The 20,139-nt window shown below is 40.8% G+C and overlaps 2 protein-coding genes across 4 annotated transcripts in view; one reads left to right on the top strand and one right to left on the bottom strand.

Annotated features, from left to right (window-relative positions):
* Positions 1 to 20,139, bottom strand: part of LOC126851270 (uncharacterized) — a 132,121-nt gene that overhangs the window by 89,795 nt on the left and 22,187 nt on the right. The gene's annotated exons all lie outside the window — the stretch shown is intronic.
* The window catches only part of LOC126851272 (atrophin-1-like), a 106,950-nt gene that overhangs the window by 70,687 nt on the left and 16,124 nt on the right, over positions 1 to 20,139 (top strand). Inside the window, 3 exon segments of the mRNA XM_050595025.1 lie at positions 330 to 643; positions 1,841 to 1,982; positions 7,574 to 7,643. Of these exon segments, the coding sequence (XP_050450982.1) occupies positions 330 to 643; positions 1,841 to 1,982; positions 7,574 to 7,643 (526 nt within the window).

Below are 20,139 nucleotides of genomic sequence, written 5' to 3'. Positions count from 1 at the left end.
AGAAACGACGCGCGAAAAATTTATCATGAAACATTCATGGAGTCGCATCTCAATGACGTATAATCTTTCATATTATGGATTACGAATTTTCACGAATTTTTAATTTCACGTGCTTTCTCCGCAAAATTTATCTCATTTCGTACAAGAAAACAAAGACTCGAAGAGATATTAAATAAAAGTAGCTTTCATCAATCTTTCCATCTGTGGCTCTAAAACAAGCGCGAATGAAGTCATGCGAAATCTCCGAATTGCCTCGTTATTTCGGTGTGTTGCGAAAATGACAGCGCGCGAACACTCGCAACTCTGTTGACACGACTGCTCTTTTCCAGGTCGCAATAAAATGCGAGACGCCGGTGGACCCGTACTCGTTCGTGGACGAGGAGATGTCGATGGGCGGCATAAGAACGGCGAGCAGTCCAGGCGGCGGCGGAGGCGGCAATCCCGAGAACATGACGTGTCCGGGCGGTGCCCAACCTGGGCTGGGTACACCCACGTCGACGCCGCCCGGGGCGCTGCCCGGGCCACAACATCATCAGATGAATCTCGTGATGAACGGCGCCGCCGGCATCAATCCCCAGCTGGCGCATCAGCCGAAGAAGCGGGGCCGCAAAAAAAAGTCGGAGATGATACTCACCCCCGAGGAGTAAGGGTCGCACATACAATACAATTATTACGTCTAAGACTTATCGATATTTTGCGATTTCCTTCTAAAATCATGATTTTAACTTTGAAGAATAAAAAAAAAGCGCGTCTTTTTCTTCTCTAATAAAATTGTCCAAAATTTACAACCCAAGGTAAAGGTCGTCGTTGTTATTAATAAATGCGTTTAATGAGTTTCTCTGAAGAGAAACGAAGCTGAAAAAGGATCATGGACCGGCCACGAAGCCGCGACTCGATATAACCGGAGTTAGTTATATATTTGCATGCACGCACAGCTATGGTTAAAAATATCCGCTCTGCTAACAATGTCCGTCTGACCGGGCACCATGTTGCCGATCCGATAGGATCTTCAGTTACGCTTATTTTTATGTGTGAAGCCGGCCAAAAACTTAAAAATAGTTTCGCATATTAGGAACGTAACGCGATCAGATTCGCCTTGCTATTACAGAGATGTACGTTACATGATAAGACGTTCGTTAAGAAAATAATTGAAGGCCTTAAAAGAAAATCATCCAGATATTTTTCCTTGTCACATCAGCATGTCTATTTAATTAAGTATATCGTAGTGATTAAACAAAGGCCACACTATACACTAATGTAAATATTCTGCGGTATTTTTCTTCGAGACTGCTCGTTATGCTATTGCGTAACGTTAAAAAAATAGCGAGCGCAAATACGTTAATTAATCTATATTATTATTTATTTTTACTTATTTTTATGAATTATGTTAATTTTGCATTTCGTTCATAATATCTTAAAAAATGCATTCATTCATATTCAACGTGTTAAAAAAAAAAAAAACATCGATTCTGCGTACTATTTTATTGCATGAACCTACTTTTTTTGTCTTTTAAAGACGCAACAATCATAAATCGCATCTACGATCATTTTATATTTCGCAAGATACCAACTTATTCATCCGTATATTATTCGCGCGTATTCACAATACGAATTCTCGACAGAACGTAACATTGCGTTATGATGTCACGAATCGAAACATTGTCCAAGACGCGAGCCGAGGTCGGCAAAAAGCAAACGTGGAAAAAGTCCACCGTTGTCCCCTGCCGATCGAGAGAAATAGCTGCGTGCCTTTCGCACTGAATCGTATGACGCAGCATAAAGGAATCCAGCCGTATTATTAAGACCCTCACAGTGTTGGTTCTTTTTTTTTTTTTCTCAGAGCGGAGCTTGCGGAGGCTAAGAAACGCGCGAAGACGTACAAAGAGAGGAAGAAGCACGACAGGTTCGACGGGATGCCGGAAGAGGAAGTGAGCAAGCGTGTTCTACCGGATCATCTCACCAACAACCTTGACATTATTATAGTAAGTCCTCGTAATTATTCCGTATTCATGTTAGCATTCGACAAATACGACAAGTCGTACTCTCGCTTTTATTTATCATATTTCAATATTGCGTCATGTCGAGTCGTGTAAAATTTTCGGCGACATTCTGTACACCGTGTATAAGCACGGCTACAACTTTACGTTAGTCTCGAAAGTGCTTTAGGCCAGAAAGTACAATAATCGCATGTAGATGAAATATGAGAATAGCGCGCTTATCGCGAGAGATAAATAGGTCATCTAACATCGATAAATTAAAATATATCCGTAGTGTCCTCGCGGAAAGTGGACGCTTCGCGTCGTAAATAAACGAGAAATTCACTCGCTCGATGATGGACTCGCGAATAGGCGACATTTCAATTCCGCGACTCGTCGGCGCACGATAATTCATTAATCGCGACATGTATAACAACCATAAAAACATCAATTTCATCGGGCGCATACGCATTTCTACGTCGGCACGCGGTACACGCGCGAAGCGGTAATTTATAGCCCCCGCGTATACATCGCGGCCGTGCGTGTCATTTGTAATGCCGCATTACCAATGCGCCGCGACGTCGTTCTTGATCGAATGATGGCAATTAATCAGACACGCGCGTGCGGCGTCGGCTCGGTCGCGGCGCGATGAATCCATCTTGGAGCCGAAAATTGCGTGAATTCTCTGCACGCGGCAACGACAAATGGCAATCGCCGCCTCCGCAACAACCGGCCTAATCGCTTTAATGATCCATGCGCGATTCGGTTATCGCGTCGGTCATTGCGTTCCGCGAGAAAGAGAGAGAGAAACTCGGCTTCACCAATGTCGGTTAACTTGATCGAGTTTTTTGTAGAACTGAAATCAAAAGAAAGAATAGAGACAATTTCAAGGGTTAAACTTTTAATTGACATTGGTGAAATCAATAATAAATTTTTTTTAGCTGTTAATGATCGAACAATATGATTTTAAGAGATATACTTTTAGGAAGATTATCAAAAGTTTGTTCTTGTAAAATGAAAAATATTGTTTCGATTGACAATTATAATCAAGTCTTAATAGTCGGTTGGATCCACCGGCGATGACAGTGAAAGTGGACTGGAATCCGAAAACAATTTCGGATGATTCTATGCAACGTATATGTCATTTTCGTCATCGCGCGTTAGCATGATCTTTATTGAATGCAAACGAGAGAATGGGAATTACGTTCTCGTTATGAGCGATGACCCGCCGCGCGTTGATCGATCACCCGATATCGGTGTAAACGGGTATAAACAGTTTAACGGGTGAGCATCACAGTCATTACGAGTGATTGTTATAATCCGATATAGGGCCGTCGTTATCAAAATTGGGGTGACTTAAATGACGGAACCGAAAGGCTCGTGACGATTGCGGTATTTTAATCGCGCGTGCAAACGTCCCGCCAAACGCAACTTGATTTATATTCCCCCTCGGTCCTTTTTAAGATAATGGAATTATCTTATTTTTGGCAGCGCGTGCACCATTATATACCTAGTATTACACTGACTAAAAGCATCATTAAGGTAATTTATCAATTAATTTAAAACACAAACGCGCCGCTAAAAATTAAGTTTTTACAATGGAAACATATTGTATATATATATATATATATATATATACGTCATACAATTTTAACAAAATAAATGAATTTTAATGCTTGCATTATATCCACATATTCCAAATTAATTCGATTTTATTACGAGTAGCGTGAATTCATAATTCACATTCATTATTCCCAAGATTTCAATCATTTCACGAAACTTTGCCAAGGAGCGGAGGGGAAAAAAAATCTGGAGCACAAGAATCACTTTCGCACTCTCTTTCCGCGCGAAGAAAGTCTCGACCGCGTTATTTATCGCAAAATAAGGCACGAACGCCATCGGCCATTTTCATCGGGGGAGTCTGTTAACGCTCTCCACGGTCCATATTCATATATTACCCGAAACGAGTTGTCACCGTGGTCGATCATCCGTCAAGCAGTGTAAACGCTTTAACGGGCCGTGGGCAATTCGGTTATTACGCCCGACGTTGTAATCGAACGCAGCGGGACACTGTTCGCTGCTCCCCATAGAATGCACCCCCTGGTGCACCCCCAGCGCGACCACCCTGCCCTCCCCTCCTCCTCCCCCCCCTCCCCCGTCCGGCTGCTCGCGCCCGTCCCCACAATTCTATCCGTCCCGCTGCCGCTCGCTCCCTCGCCCCCTCCTTCCCCCCTTTTTACCTCTCCCTTTCCTCTCCGCATTTCCCCGGCACCGTTCCTACGTGAGCGACGCGCGTTGTTTTCAATCGGTGACAATTCCACACCCTTCCTCACGTCCAACCACCACCTCGTGGCCACCCCCGCCCGTCATTTTATCCTCGTTTATCCCGGCCGCCATTCGGCGCCGGCCGAGCGGCTAACGCATTGGCGTTAACGCGCTAATGCGATACGTACTTTATGTCGACGGCGGGCTACGAGAGATGGGGATGGGGACACGTACATACACATATGCGGCGGTGTGCAGTAGGAGGAAGAGAAGGAAGAGGAGGAGAAGGAGGAGGAGGAGGAGGAGGATTCGCTCATATGCAACTAACAATATAACGCGATTTTGACGGCGCGATATCGTTGTGTGTCGTTGCTTTCTCTCAATCTATCTATCTATCTATATATATAATATATATGTACATATCTCTCTCTTTCTCTCTCTCTCTCTCTCTCTCTCTAGCTTATTCGGAATCGAAGGTGCGATCGAGAAATGCATTATCCGAATCGCAGAGATACGCGGAGATTCCTCAATAGGCGCGTGAAGCATTCGCGCCTCGTGCTTTAGAGAGAGAGAGAGAGAGAGAGAGAGAGAGATCTCTACATAACAGCTGAAAAATAAATCATTCATCTCTCGAATTCTTCACGAGAGAAAAGTTAAGATTCAAATTAAAGATTGGAGCCATTTTCTCTTTGTATTAATATAATAATTACAACATGTTTATTATCTTGATCAATTAATAAATTTCCTAGACCGCGAAATAAAACGTGTCGGAAAAAAAGGGGCTTCCCAAAAATCAGGAAATAATACGAAGTCAGAGTTGAGATGTTCTCGCAATATTACCATCTCGCGTCCACTTTAATCCTCATTTAACTACCTTCAACAAGGCGACAGGCGCCGTTTCACAAGGCACGATTCATAACGACATCCCCCGGGGGGGGGCCGCGCATTTCAATGCAACGCTAAACAGAGAGGCGAATGAGAGAATATAGAGAGCGGCCGAAGAATTCAAACTAATCAGGCGCCGATCCCTTCTCGTAACCACGCGGACGCGCCACGGTTCTTAATGGAACGCGCGCAAACGTGTACGCACGCTTCGTTCTACGGACGTGCACTTTGTCATGCAATTATCTCGACGAGTATACGGCCGTTTCGTTGCGCGGTGAATGTTAATCTCTATTTACCGACGACACGGCGCGAACGTCAGGCTAGGACGTGGGGCCAGGCGCGAGATAAACGTCGATAAGTTACGACACGAGATACCTCTTCCCCCGCATGTACCTTGCACTTGCGAAAAGGTCAGTTGCGAGTCGAGAGAGTGCATCGGCTAGCGGGAGAAGAAGGAGGAGGAGGAGCAGGAGGTGGCTTTAATAGCGCGTCTAATGATGCTTGCGCGACCGCGCGCATAACGTATCCTTGGACTTTGTCGTTATTAATTACCTAACCGGCGGAGCGAGGAGCGAAGATAATGCGGTTGTGCAACAGGTACCAGTGCCGCACCTGCGCCTCCTCCACCATCTCTTTCTCCCTCTCCCTCTCCCTCCCGTCGTGCCGTTGCATAATCGCGGGTAAGAAGCGCGCACGTGAAGTCGCGAAACGAGGAAAGAAATCGATTCCTTCTCTCTCTCTCTCTCTCTCTCTCTTTCCCTTCGACTTAACAATCGCGCGAAAATGCAGCGTGTCATCGTGCGCCTGATTAGGTCTAATTAATGGATCTCGAAAAATGTGAGAAACGATACTCGTTGTTAAAAAAAATGTAAATTAGCAAAACGGAAAGAAGATAAATAGTAGCGATTAATATTATCTAATGCACAAAATCACAAGTAGAGTATAATCAAAACAAAAAATGCAATATAGTTTTTCGGTTATACTATTACAATTATAAAATCATATTAAAAAGAGATGAAATATTCATTGTGTATGCGGAGAATCACATTGAAAAATTAAAATTGTTAATTTCAACATCGAAAAATCATCGCGCTGTTCCATTTTCATCCAAGGGTTTCAATTACCACATTTTTGATTTTGAAAAAGCACTCATTATTCCAATGCAATCTACTGATGCGGTTGTATTCATAGGAAATCGAGTAAAATTGAAAAAAAGAAAAGAAAAAAAAACATTGAAAATGTAGAGAGCTTAGACGAGCTTAAACAAAATTGAACTGAAGACCAAAAAAAAATGTTTGTTTGATCTTGCCATTCTCATTCATCGATGAATTGAAAACGCGTATGAAAAATGTGTTAGTTTAATTACGTTTAATATTTTTGCATAATTCGATGAGAGATGCCAAAGCATCCGACAGCGGCTCGAAGCTTTCACGAAACAGGACTTGTTTCGACAATTTGCAATTTCACATTTTGCAGATTAAAAACATTGCATTGAAGCACTCTCATAATAATGAAATTAATTTCATCGTATATATGGATACGTGCAATTTTTCGTCGAGCGTGTCTTTTTAGGAAGCTTCTGCAGTTAAATTAAACATTATGCATATAGCAAACGTTCAAACTGTATATATCTGCATAATATGCGTTTCACATTTAATTATTATACATTGTTTTTATATTTATGATTACGATCGTGCGTAAGCTTTGCCAAGTTAAAAATATCTCTTTCCACGAAGAGGAATGCCTCCTGAACTCCGTAAACTTTTGCTCATCAAAATTCCTTCGTCAATTTCAAGTTATCTATAGATAATTTTCATATTATATTTATACATAGTCGTGTTTATGTATAATTAATTAATAAGGTCTATCTTAATTAACAACGCATACGAGCTTACAATTGATTCCGATTACCTGTTTATTTTACCTGTGCTTATTTTATCGCGTGCTAGACTAAAACATTGATAAAGCGAATTTTTATCTCTCTAAAGTCTTAACTTAGCTTTAACAATCAGTAGACAGCGACGCTTGACGCAAACGGGGCTCGATGAGTTTTTCCTCGAATCTAGAAAAACTCGATGGAAACTCGAGGATACGGAGACAATAATTTCGCCATTTCGCAGTACAAAAATAAGTCGGGAAATAAGAGTAATAATTTCTAGGAGATTGACGCGCGGAAATGATACGAAGAATTTTCAAAGTAAAGAGAAGAAATGCAACAATTAATATAGAAACGAAAATTAGGCAAGAAAGCGACTTAAGATACTTTCCTTCTTTTCTGATTTATTCATGATTAATGAATTCATGAATAATTAAGATGAATTAATCGCGCCTGTGCTAATGCAAACATATTCACGATTTCATCAGCTGACATTTTTCAATCGTAAATGTTATATAAGATAAAATATAGAATAAAGATTCACTAACAAATTTCACATTTTATTTTATAGATTGGTATCAATCCCGGATTATTCGCGGCATATAAAGGACATCACTACGCTGGACCTGGAAATCATTTCTGTGAGTTAATCTACATATTAATTTTTATATCTATGTCCATTTTTATATATGCCCATCTTATCAATAATTACAGTAAATAATACAATAAATAATAATAACATTACATGATAATAATATTAATTGAAAATGGTCAAAAGTATTAGTACTATATTTATTTATTTATTTATTTTTTATTCTAACCAATATTTTTAGGATAATAATTTATGACAAAACTATGACCAAATTATATCTATATATATATAATTTATATCTACATATATAATAATTTACTTCACATTTTCTATGAGTAACAAAATAATGACAATAAAGAACGAAAACTAAAGAAAGAAAGTGTTTCGCGACGAAAGCGATGAGCTGTGAAGTCATAATAATAAGTGAAAGGCGAGAGCACAGAAGAAAGAGTCTCGTAGCCACTGACAATACCATCACTTGAGTATAAATTCGCAATTCGAATTCCGAACATCTGTATAAACGAGCGACCAATGTGTCGGACAATCGTGGCGCTAACGAACCCACACCATTACCATAGCCTTGCAAGCGAGCCTCGCCTTTGCGTCTCAAAGTTTCCGCATAAAATTGCATAACGTTATACTCGCCCGGGGAAAATCAAGTGCGCTTTGCGCAACAATTATCAAGTCAACGAGAAAATCAGAGTCAGTGAGGAAAAAGGTGACAAGGAAGAACGATTATCGCTCGCGCGAGTTTAAATGTAAAGAGCTTCGAAAAATCGAACGAATTCATTGATCGTTTTTTTTACAAAAAAAAAAAGAGTCCAATGCGAAACTTCGATGCACCAACCTTAAGATAGTTGACTTTCACGATGATTAATGCACAATGAGGATTTCGAGTATTAATCTAGGGTCCGCAGTTTGAACTAAAACGCGCCCCTGATAAGCTCGGTAGAAAATTCGGAAAAATCCCTCCCGTCGAGTCTCACGCGAACCCCTATGATCCGTTATCCAGCCCTCATCTCGCGCTTTTTTTCTGCACCGGGAAACACCCGGGATCTGAAATCGCGAAGCCTGCATCGATGAACACACAACGAGAGCCGCTGCAACGCGCATAAATCACTCACGGCATGGGCTGTAAAATCTACAGTTTTAATACAGCACATACCATCCACGTATATGTATATATATATACCGCGCGTTTATTTTTTGCGTTGCTTGTGTAACATCGATTAATACATTTTAATCTGATTTATATGCGGCGCATAATGGACATTATAAAAATCTTCATCAATATCAGATAAAAACTCGCTGCTCCCGGGAGAAATATGCCGAAATAATTGCGTCCTTTGTGTCGCATCCCTCCGCATGGCTTAACAATTTTTCTATCAAAAGTAGAGGAGTACTAATTCGATAAATACATATAAAAGAAAAATTTATACAATATTAAAAAATTCAGAAAGTAAATCTTAATATAAATTCAATTGAAAGCTGTTTATCATATGTCGGTATAGAATAAAAAAGATAATAATTTACTCGTTAATCAAAGGAATAATTATCTCGCCAGAGATAATGCGCTCTGATAAAAATGCGGTTTCTCCGCGTTTCTTGGATTCGTGCGCAGTTTGATGGATCGGACGACGGAATATAACGATTTTACAGCGGTTATCTTGGATGCAACTGCCGAAGCGCACGCACGGCAAGCACGTGCGTATTAATGCGCCCCCATGCACCAAGCGACGTATCGCTGCCGGTAGCCCTCCCTCACCCCGCTTCACCCCGATTTACGTGTATCTGCACGAGTCAGCGCGCTTATCAGCGGTGAATGCGTTGTACGCATACAACATGCTTAATGTAATGTAGCGTAATATATAATACAAACCCGCGGCTACCTGCAGGTTTACGCGCCCGATTATTGCACTGCCGTAATAGCTGTAAGCGTTTACTTTTGTCCGCGAGTGTGTATCGCGATCAAATATTTGCGTCCATGCCAACGTAATGACAATATAAGATATCGCGCGTAAATGAATGTATGTAAGAGGCACGGTACGACTATTAACGCATTATTAATCGGAAGCGTAATAACTATAACAGTCACTGTATTATTTATGACAGCAAAACGGAAGAGCACGGATAGAGATCCTACATTATGTATGTCGCGGCTCTACTGCACAATCTCTATCTCTAATCCGAACGTTCACGAAACTACATACGGTGTGTGTGATTCAAAAATACGCCATGCGTTAACTTTATTATCTTTTAACGCTTTAAACGCGCTAATAGTGTTAAGGCATTTATTGTTTTTAATCTCCTCTCGTCAAAATTCTCCTGATTTTTATACATAAATTCCTCGAGATTCTCATTTTTCCTGACGTTTCACGATTTTACCAGACTCTCCTTGCTTGAACTTTTTTAACAATGCCCAGAGAGAGAGAGAGAGAGAGAGAGAGACGAAATAAACGCGCACGCAATTGCTTCGACTCGAGCGGGATATACACGCGGCGCGTTTGCATCCGCCATCCTTATGCACGCAATTTCCGATGCGTGCACCGACGCGGCGCACGCGCGAACATCCCTGTGCGGGCTTTAAATAAACAATTTTCGCGCTAACGTCCTGGCCGATGCCTATTATCTACGCATGCCTCCCGCAGCGGCTGTATACGCAACATTGCATACAGGATGTTCGAAAACTAACGCAGTTCCTTGCATCTAAGAAGCTCCCATCAATTCGAACCAGATATCTTCTTTGTAAAGACCATTTATTTTTTCATAATTTTGTATTAAAGTCGTATTAATATTATTTTCACATGAAATTAATCAAATAATTTATTACATTTTTGATTTGTAATTATAAACGAAAATATAATAAATAACTTATAAGAAATAAATACGCATTTATATATTGATGAGATGAGTTTCCCTCTACATTGCGAATTGATGGTAGATCCCTTCGAAGAAAACGATTCCGAGACACCCGGTAGATACATACAACCTCTACTTGCTTGTGTCATGGATACACGCGCGGGCGACATATATACATGCATACATATATACGTATATAGGCACATACATATATACACGGTGAAGTTAGGTGCACGCCGCTGGATTTTCCAGGGTTTTCCCAGGGTTGCGGTAGAGCGTTGAACCGGGTGGAGGGTGGTCGACGTGTAAGGGTGGAAGGGAGAACAGCAGCGAGTGAACGGATGACGATGGGCGAGGGAAACGAGGAAGAGGAGGAGGAAGAGGATGAGAGATCGGAAATCGGTCATGGAAAGGGTCGATCGAGAGAGTCATGCAGGAGTCGGTCAAAGAAAGAGACAGTAAAGATCGGAATGGCAGGATCGGAAGGAATGGCAGAGTGCAGAGGGAGGGAACTCTGCTCGCTGCGAACGACGGTGGAGGGGAAGGCGGGGGAGTTGGATCGAGCACGACGGGTCAATTTGAGTATTCGGGGGGAGCACGGGGATGAGAGAGGGTGATGGCGGACGCATGGTCCAGGGGCCTAAAGGCAGTAAACGTCGAAAAATCCGACCGCGTTCGGGCCGTTCGATGGCTCGGAAGAGGGTCGAAGCTGCGATCGACCATTACAACGCGCGAATCGAGTATCGCGCGTCGTGCATCGGTGGTGCGCGCGTTGTCGTAACGTCGAGAGACCGCACCGGGGATATAGGGGCGAAACACACACGGAAAGGGAGAAAGAGAGAGAGAGAGAAAGAGAGAGATACGCGGCTCTTTTCCGTAATTTCGGGGTGAGCCGGTAGGGTCGATTAACGGGGCCGTGATTCACCCGTTAGATCGGTAAGGAGGAAGTTCGCTCGCTCGCTCACGCGTCGCAAGTTCACGATTGTATTTCGATCTCTGTTTTCTTTATCCTCGTAGTGGAGTTCGCGAGATAAGTGTTTCACCCTTGTTGATGTTGGTGGTGATTTTTCGCCGTAGAAGATGTAACTTTTTCTCTAGTGAAAATTTTCAGATGATTCGATCATTTCTGTGAAATCCACTTGATAAATCGTATTATCCTTCGCGGAGTGTGTATAATGCGATAATTCACCACGGATATATAACGCTCGCAAGATTCTTGGAGAAATGATAATCATGTGAGAGAGAAGTATATTTACATATATCTGTCTTGTGCGAAAAGATATGCTTAATCCTTTGTGTGACACAAATTCATTTAATAATAGAAATTGAATTATATATTTGAATGACTGAAATGGTTAAAAAAAAAAAAATACAATTTTAAATATGCATATACATATATGTAAAATTTAGCAAGATACGCATATCGTAATTGCGATTAATTGTTCACTAATTTATACATATATATATATAATTGATGAGCTCATTCATGTTTCTACTCTCATGTTTGCCTATTTGAGTTTTATCACTTCTTAATACATGTGTTGTTCTTAATGTTCTCATCGCTATGATATATTAAGCGTAAACTAGTTCTGCGGCATTCAAATTCAAATGCACTCGGCTCGTGCCATCACGAACCTGTTACACACATTTGTCCGGCTCAACAGTATGCTATTTTACAATGTGTTATAATCACGTTACCGCAACGTTACTGCAGATATAACGTACGCATCGTGAAAATGTCCCATCCGCAGATCCATAATATTATCTACTTATAAATGTTCAGAATATCTCAGGATTATCGTATTTCCTCTTCTTAGTTACAGTTTCTATAACAAACTTAGATCTTTTTGTTGGCGAAAATTTGAGAGATTTGATGCATTAAATAAACCGTTAGTTCTTGAATCAAATTTGTGTTAGGACAAAGTTTGTTTAAAGTTAAGTACAAAAGTTTTGTGTTATTGTCATAAAAGCTTAAAAAGATTTTCTAATTTGCAATGTTAAATAACTTCCTCTTTAGATCTTCCTTTAAAGAGCATACATTCATGCTGACTCTCAATTCTAAACTCGGTAGATTATACTTAAAAGCGAATTGTAATATATTTCATAGATGTCGAGTGTATGTAAACAAGATGAAATTTCACGCGTATGTAAAAATTTTCTCTTCCAGAATATCTTCATTCATGGATTAAGAATTAAATTAGAAATAAAGTCGTAACTACTCGGGGCATTAAGTTTATAGGATTTCGATTTCGATTTTGTCCCGGAATCGTGCATATTTGATTGAATGTAATCCGCGAAAGACATCCCGGCAAAGTTTCCAACTTCCCTCCCGCGAACTCGAGAACATCTGAAAACGGGTTAAGGGTCGGAAGTTTCGCGCCGCCGCTCGCCGCGCGCACAGTTTATATCATCCCCCGGAATGTTGAGGGAAAAAGTTTCTCCGCCACACGGACACAACTAGTTCGAAGATTTTCCCGCCGGTGACGACTCGATTCTGCGGAATTGCCGAACGCGTCACAACGCGGTTATCATATTGGGGAGTTTTCCGCTGATTATAGCACCGTAATCCAGAGTTTTGCCTAAATTAATTAAATCATGACAATTAAATTAAGAAGAGTTATGCACGATTTTTTTTTTTTTTTCATGGTCGTGAAAAAGCAAATGCATAAATCGATGAAAGCATTTTAATTAATGGCAATATATTTAAAATTAAACTGAATTCAGAGAAATAAAAAAAGGAAATTGATAAAAATAATAAAATAATACTGTTATTATAATTGCTAAATTTACTATTAATTAATATAAGTGATATAATCAGGCGTTAATGAAAAGATAGATTGCAATCATAAAAGATGAATTAAAATCTGTTTTTTTTTTTTTACTCGAACGTTCTATTATTCTGATTGAAATATTGAAACGCATATATATTCCGAGATATATATTTCGAACGTTGCTCCTCATCCAGCTTTCCAATGTTAAATCATGACACTTGCGAGGTAGTACCTAAGATTGCGCCCGAAAGCGCGTGCGAGAAAGGAGAAACTTTTTCCCTCGCAATTGATTGCGCGACCCAATCTATCGGGAAACTTTTTCGCACAATGCAAAATATGCACAACGAGTAATTTCCCGAATATCTCATCTTCGCAAACATTTCCGACGTATTGTTGATTTTTCCGCGGGCTCTGTGTGTTCGATTATTTCTGCACGATTGACGAAAAAAAAAAAAAAAAATTAAAAAATCAGCAAAAATGAAAAACCCGAAACGAGACGCGTTCTCGAAGATTTCGCTTTTATCGCGCGCAAATATTTCTTCGCCGTTGACGGACGTCGAACGCACACGCGACATGCTCTCGTAGGGCAGTATATTCGGTCGATGACCCACTTCGCGCGCGAAGTTACTCGGACGGTACCAAAATTGGACTTGATTGATCGACTTTATTATTTAGCCCTGTCAACCGCATTCTGCAGCTGGAATTTAAATCGCGCTAAAATCAGAGACGGCTCTCGTCATCCCCGATCTCTGTTATAAATATCTTAATTTATAACGAATATATTGTAAAATAAATGAAAATAAGAAAATTTATTATTAAAGCTCATTGTGTCAATTACGAGTATATTGATCTTATTTTTGAAATCATATTATTTAGAAATTTTCATATTTCGTGACGTATATAATGGTTTAATAAAATAAAAATCCCAGAATATATGTAATTCTTTTTTTTTTAATTGATATATAAGCATAATAAAAAAAATGATGAAAAATGTGTACTTAAATTACTAAATAATAATTTGCTTCAAATATAATCGAACGAAAAATATTCTTAAAATTTTGTTCTTACATATGTATATTATGTCTTCATTTATTTAACGTCTGATGATTCCAACATTATCTTCGTCGTTTTTATCAAGCAAGCTAATAATAAAACTCCTCTCTATTATGTAATAATTATCTTGAATTCGTTTACAACAAATTACGCAACATTCTCAAAGACGAAAAGACATAATACACCGCAAAGCACGATTTCATGACGAATCGTTGCTCCGTCTTACCGGTCGTCGTGTACCAAAGGTCCGAAGGAGGAAAAACTTTTTCTCGGCCAAAGAAAGTTGCCTCGTCTTGTCGATTCGGGGGGAGAGGAGGAGGAGGGGAGGGGGGGAGACAGCGGGTGCTCGCGACACGATACGGCACTCGGGGGCACTCGGTCGCCGACCTAATTCGTCGCCGTCGGCGGCCAGAAGGAGCGAGAGAGACAGTTTTTCGAACGATGCGCGAAAGTTGAACGTGACCGGCGAAACTTTTCGTGGTCGTGCCAAGCCCCCGAGTCTCCGCGACGCGACGTACACAAGCGCGCAGCTTCAGAAACGACCGACCGACCACCCTCGACGGCGACCTCGACCCCCCCTCCCTCCCACCCTCTCCGTCCAACTTGTTGTAAGAGACCCTCGGAGAGTTGGCCGTGCGCCGCGACCGACCTAACGAGGGTAACTAGCCGGCATTACCGAGGGAAATATTGGTCGGGCGCGAATCGTCCGCGACAGCTGCGCGAAATCGCAGGGACTCTTGGCAGACAAAGTCGTGTCCTTTGACGAAATTATTTGAGACCCCGAAATTCTCTATGTTAATTAATCTATAAATCTCCACACGGGGATACATAAATCTAGGAAAATATAATATTTCTTTTATAAATTTACAATGTGTTTCTTCTAATACAGGTCTGGCAAAATTATATGATTCGTATATAACAAGATCATTTTTAAAATATCATATCGTCATTACATAAAATATAATATATATATATATATATATATATATATATATATATATATATATATAGTTTATAAGCAATTATTCAATAATGGAAAACAATGCGCAAAAGCTTTATATTATCAGAGAAAATATATGTCGCATGATACATCGGGAATCATTAAATCAAATATGTATTTAATAAAACGTTAAGATGAATGTAATAAATAATGACTAATTTGCGAATTTTAAAATTGTATTAAATCTATATTCTCTACAAAGAGAAAGGATAAACCTAATATATTATGAATATCTCTAGAGGGAGGCGAATTACTTGTATAACACGTATGCGCAATAAATCTAAGGAAAATTGTGCGCGTTTATATTAGCGCAAGATACGCAAAATTATGTTCCTCCTGACAACGTTTATCAATGTTTCACGAGAGCCGGTACGGTATCATAGCGTGGAACAACGTGGTGCATGGGAGTCGCGCACTCTCTTTCAAATCGTATTTTCATTTTTTTTTTATTTTATTTTTTTTTTACAACGATGTTTCGAGTCTCGAATTCGCGTCCATATCAATTCGGGGAGTGTTTTCACACAAATATAAAACATTTTACTTTTTTTATCGCTTTCGACCGATCCAGATTGTCGTGTGGTTATTTTATAACCGCCGTGTATACACACGCGCGCGGCAATCCTTTACCCACGCTGGTTGGCGCGCCGGTTCGATAGTTCACGGCACTTGGTCGAAGTTTTCTATCGGAGAAACTTTTTTCCTATAGAGAAGAGCGTTCTTAAGGGGTCATGACATCGCTCGGAGAGCTTTCGCACCGAGATTATCCTCCCTGCCGCCTATCGATAATCGATTATGCGAGCCGATGGTCGCACGTGAGAACCTTAAGGCTGATGTTACACGTGAAGTATAACGGGAAACGCAAACTGTGCCCTCTTGTTGTTGTTGTTGTTGTTATTGTTTTAGAGGGGCATTAGATAATAACGACCTACATAACGGATCAAACTGCACTATCTTATTTAAGTCTTCCTCTCTCACGCTTTTTCTGCACTTTATATTTCATATTTTGGTAATTACGGTAGAAAGTTTAGATCGATCAATCGATTTTATTTTTTCACGTATAACATTGTGTAAGAAGGAAAACAAAGACTCGAGAAATTTCTCGTTTGTCCCAATTACGTATGAATCTTTTAATATTTCACATATTATGTGGCTTCTCGCATTTCAGTCGTAAAATTTATTATGAGAAAGATTTTATCACATTCCGCGTATAATTCCTTCGTATCTTATCGTAATCGTAATGAAATTTTGCAGATAATTCAATTTCGTATCGCGTTTAGATATAAGATGCATAAAGTCGAATTTTACAAGACAGATATAACGCGGATGAATAAATTTTTCTTCATTTCAGTGAACAAGATTTAAAAGTAAAGATTGTCTTGCGAAAAATTTCGCAAGAAATAAATTTTCATTATCTTTGCTCTGCGCAAATATCAATAGATGCAGCAAGTTAGGGATAAACAAGAGGAAGACGCATTCGATTCAGGACAAGCAATGTCTCGATAATTCAAAGTTTCTAATCGATAAGTCACGTTCCATTTGTGCGATATCGTATCGAGACGCTTCGGTGATTTCAATATTCCCAAGTGCGATGACAAATCTTTCCGTGACGCGTAATTGCCGGACGATATATAAAACGTGTATGCCGTCGGTGAATTAAATCGTAAGTGGAAAGTAGTTAAAGTCCGCCATCGCACAGACAGTGGATGAAGTGATTATTGTCGGAATGCGGTCAGGCGGGTAGGTAGGTACACGGAGAACGAGTACACTTCGTTTCCCGTGTTTTCTTTCTCCGCGATTCGGGTAATTTATCGTCTGTAACTGCGAAGAGAGGGAAGAGAATAAACCGCGAGCGCGCGCATCGGTCATACCGTACATAATCCCGTTAAACGAAAGGAAACGCAAGCAAAAACGCCGTTGAATGGCGATCCATTGAGAGTTTATAGATGGATTTATCCATCATTTTCGTGACTTATCCATACCGATTAAACGCGCGCAAATATATATATACTCGAGAAATAATAATTAGGAGGCGCGCGACGTGTTAAAATTAATTGTTGCCCCGCCACGATAAAGTTTAATGGTGTTTAAAAACAAATACTCGATATAAAATCATTTTGTATATATTGTCGTATTAATATTAAAACTCCATTCATTTTGAATTGAATGTTACATCGTTGTGTACGTTAAAAAATTATATAATGTTAATATTATACATCAAACACGGAAAATTTTATATTAAAGCGATAGATTTGTGAATATTATTCAAAATAAAATAGAGAAAATAAAATCAAATATTTTAAGTTTGTTAGGCCGGAAATTAAAAATTATCCCTTTAAGCCATTATTTTTTTATACTGCAAAATGGATAACCTTTATGACATAACTAACGTAATTATCGACGTAATCAGAGCTAAGTGTAAAGAGAGGTATGACTAATAACATCGACATTCTCGCGTAAAATCAGTTAACAATGACACAAATAATTTCTTCTTTTTGAAATAATAAACTTCTATCTTCAAAATTGTGATGCTAGAGATTTATTATTTCAAAAGCAAAATTTGACTGATGTAATTACATTTTCAAGATATGCAAAACTATTATAGTATCTCAAATGAAGAATACATATAATACATGAAAATATTCTAAATAAAGAAAACGTCAGTATATATGAAACCCAGATGAATCAGAGAATTAATACGATGCCCGATCAACATCGCGATATTCTATCTGGGACATTCGCACTTTGCTCAAGAATTGCGAGTAGACATTGCTTCGAGGGTCTTCACTAGACGCAAGACCGTCCTTTGGCGATCGGCTGTCGTAGGTGGCAACGAAGATGGCGAAGAAGGAGGTTGTGTAGGTCGAAGCTACATCAGTGGTAGTAACTATAATGAGTGGCGGCTGTGTGAGTGAGGAGAAGGCAAAGAGAGAGAGAGAGAGAAGCTGAGAAAGACGAAGGCAAAGGGGCGCGAGGGCGAGGAGTTAGGTCGAGCAAGGGCGAGATAGGCGAAGGGTGCCGCGTTGGATGGCGAAGGGAGGAGGGTTGGGGAAGGGCGGAAAGGGCGAGTGTGGGAAAACGTGTAGCCTCAGCCTCCACCCTTTTCCACCCACCGACCACCCTGGCGCTGCTGCTCGGTCCAAGAGGGGCGGAGGTGGAGATGGTGGAAGAGGTGGAGGAGAAGGGCGAAAAGGGAGGACAGGGGGTGGTTAGAGGGTGGCGAGCAGGAGGAAAAAGGGAACTCGGGGGGACGGTCGAGGGTGATATGGCGAAGGGAGAGGGGTTGTCGCACGCCTATCCGCTCGATAGCAGCTTATAGTCCGTACACATTCACTACCTCCCTAGAATTTTGTGCCCTGCACTCTCTTTTTTTTTTTTTTCTTCTCTTCTTTCGATATTTCACTCAAACAAGAGTGACTAAGCAAATGCATAAAACACTGAGATTTCATTTCGGTTGTCGTCCGAATCTTATTTTCCGATTTACGGAGCATCTATCTCTCGAGTGTAATTGAACTATGATTGATCCACTCGGAATCTTTTAAAGATATAAGATTTTCTTTTTTTCATCATTGCGGCTCGAGATAATTTTAATTACGAGAAAACTTTATTTTCCATATAATTATTTATGTTTTGTGTATCCTAGCTAGATTATGTAATTTAAAAAAACAAATACACAAGTATTTTCAAAAAACTGAGTTTATTTAACTCGCTCTTAATTGACGAATTCTCCCACAAGCATAAAAACAGCAAATAAAGTAATATCTAAAAAATATGTTAATAGACGGTGGATTAGTTATCTGAGAAGCTAGAAGGAAAGAGCGTTTGGAAGGAAAATACATACTACGTTAACTATCGAATGACGATTATACACAGTGCCCGTTTCTTCGCTTTAGCGCCTTTGTGAAACTGTATCTCATTGTGTCTCGGATAACAGAGACGTCGGCAGAATTACTGTGAGACATGAGCGGTCCTAACGCGAGAGCGTCGTGCGCTGCCGAGAAGATCTCCGCTTGAATCGTCCTAGAAGGACGTTTCTCCCTATTATCTCATTTTAACAGCCGGACACGGCGTATCGGACGGAAGGAAAGTCGCTTCAAAGTCGCGCGCGAACGACCGAATTCGCTTGACGCGGGTCCGGAGGCCCCTCGGCGCGCTTTTAATTAAAAAAAATATCCTCGACTGTGCGCGCGAGCACGGCAAAGCTGAAATTACTCGGGATGAACATCCCGAGTGAGAAAAGAAGCACCGGCGTCTTGAGACTTTCGCGCTGGGGATATCATTAAGCACACCTGGATCTAATACGTGCTCGTTCGCAAATTGTGGCACTGAGATATACCCGCCCGCTTCTCTCCCCCTTTCGCCACTCCCTCCCTCCCCCTCCCCTCTCGACATCCTCCGCGCAGGCAGCGGCGAGGGAAAAAGAGAGCAACGTTGAGAACGCTCGACCGTTTCCTAGGTCGCCGCCGACGGGTCCTCGTCCTGGAAAACCCTGAAAATTGATTTTCCAGGCGCGGTCTCCCGCGTTACCCACGCACAGGTCTCTCTCGGTTGCATCGATTTTCACCTGGCTTCCCCCCTGCCCGCTACCCTCTTCTCTCTAGCCATCGTGTATCCCTTCTCTCTCTCTCTCTCTTTCTCTCTCCTGCCGCCACCTCGTTGCTCGCCACCGTCGCGAACTCAAACCAAGCGTTCATTCAGAATCCGAGAGGAAAAAAAGAAGCGAAATCTAGGTCAATGGAGGTTTGAGAGATTTGCGATAGTCACTGCCGTTCGTTGCGGTTCGCCATTCGTCCGAATTACGAGCGAGGAATATCGTCTGTGTCGATTTCACGTTGTTTCGAAGGTGAATATACTCGTCGTTGACC

This window comes from Cataglyphis hispanica, chromosome 8 (assembly GCF_021464435.1).
Source record: "Cataglyphis hispanica isolate Lineage 1 chromosome 8, ULB_Chis1_1.0, whole genome shotgun sequence".
Classification (NCBI taxonomy): Eukaryota; Metazoa; Arthropoda; class Insecta; order Hymenoptera; family Formicidae; genus Cataglyphis; species Cataglyphis hispanica.
This window is presented reverse-complemented; position numbering and strand designations above follow the sequence as displayed.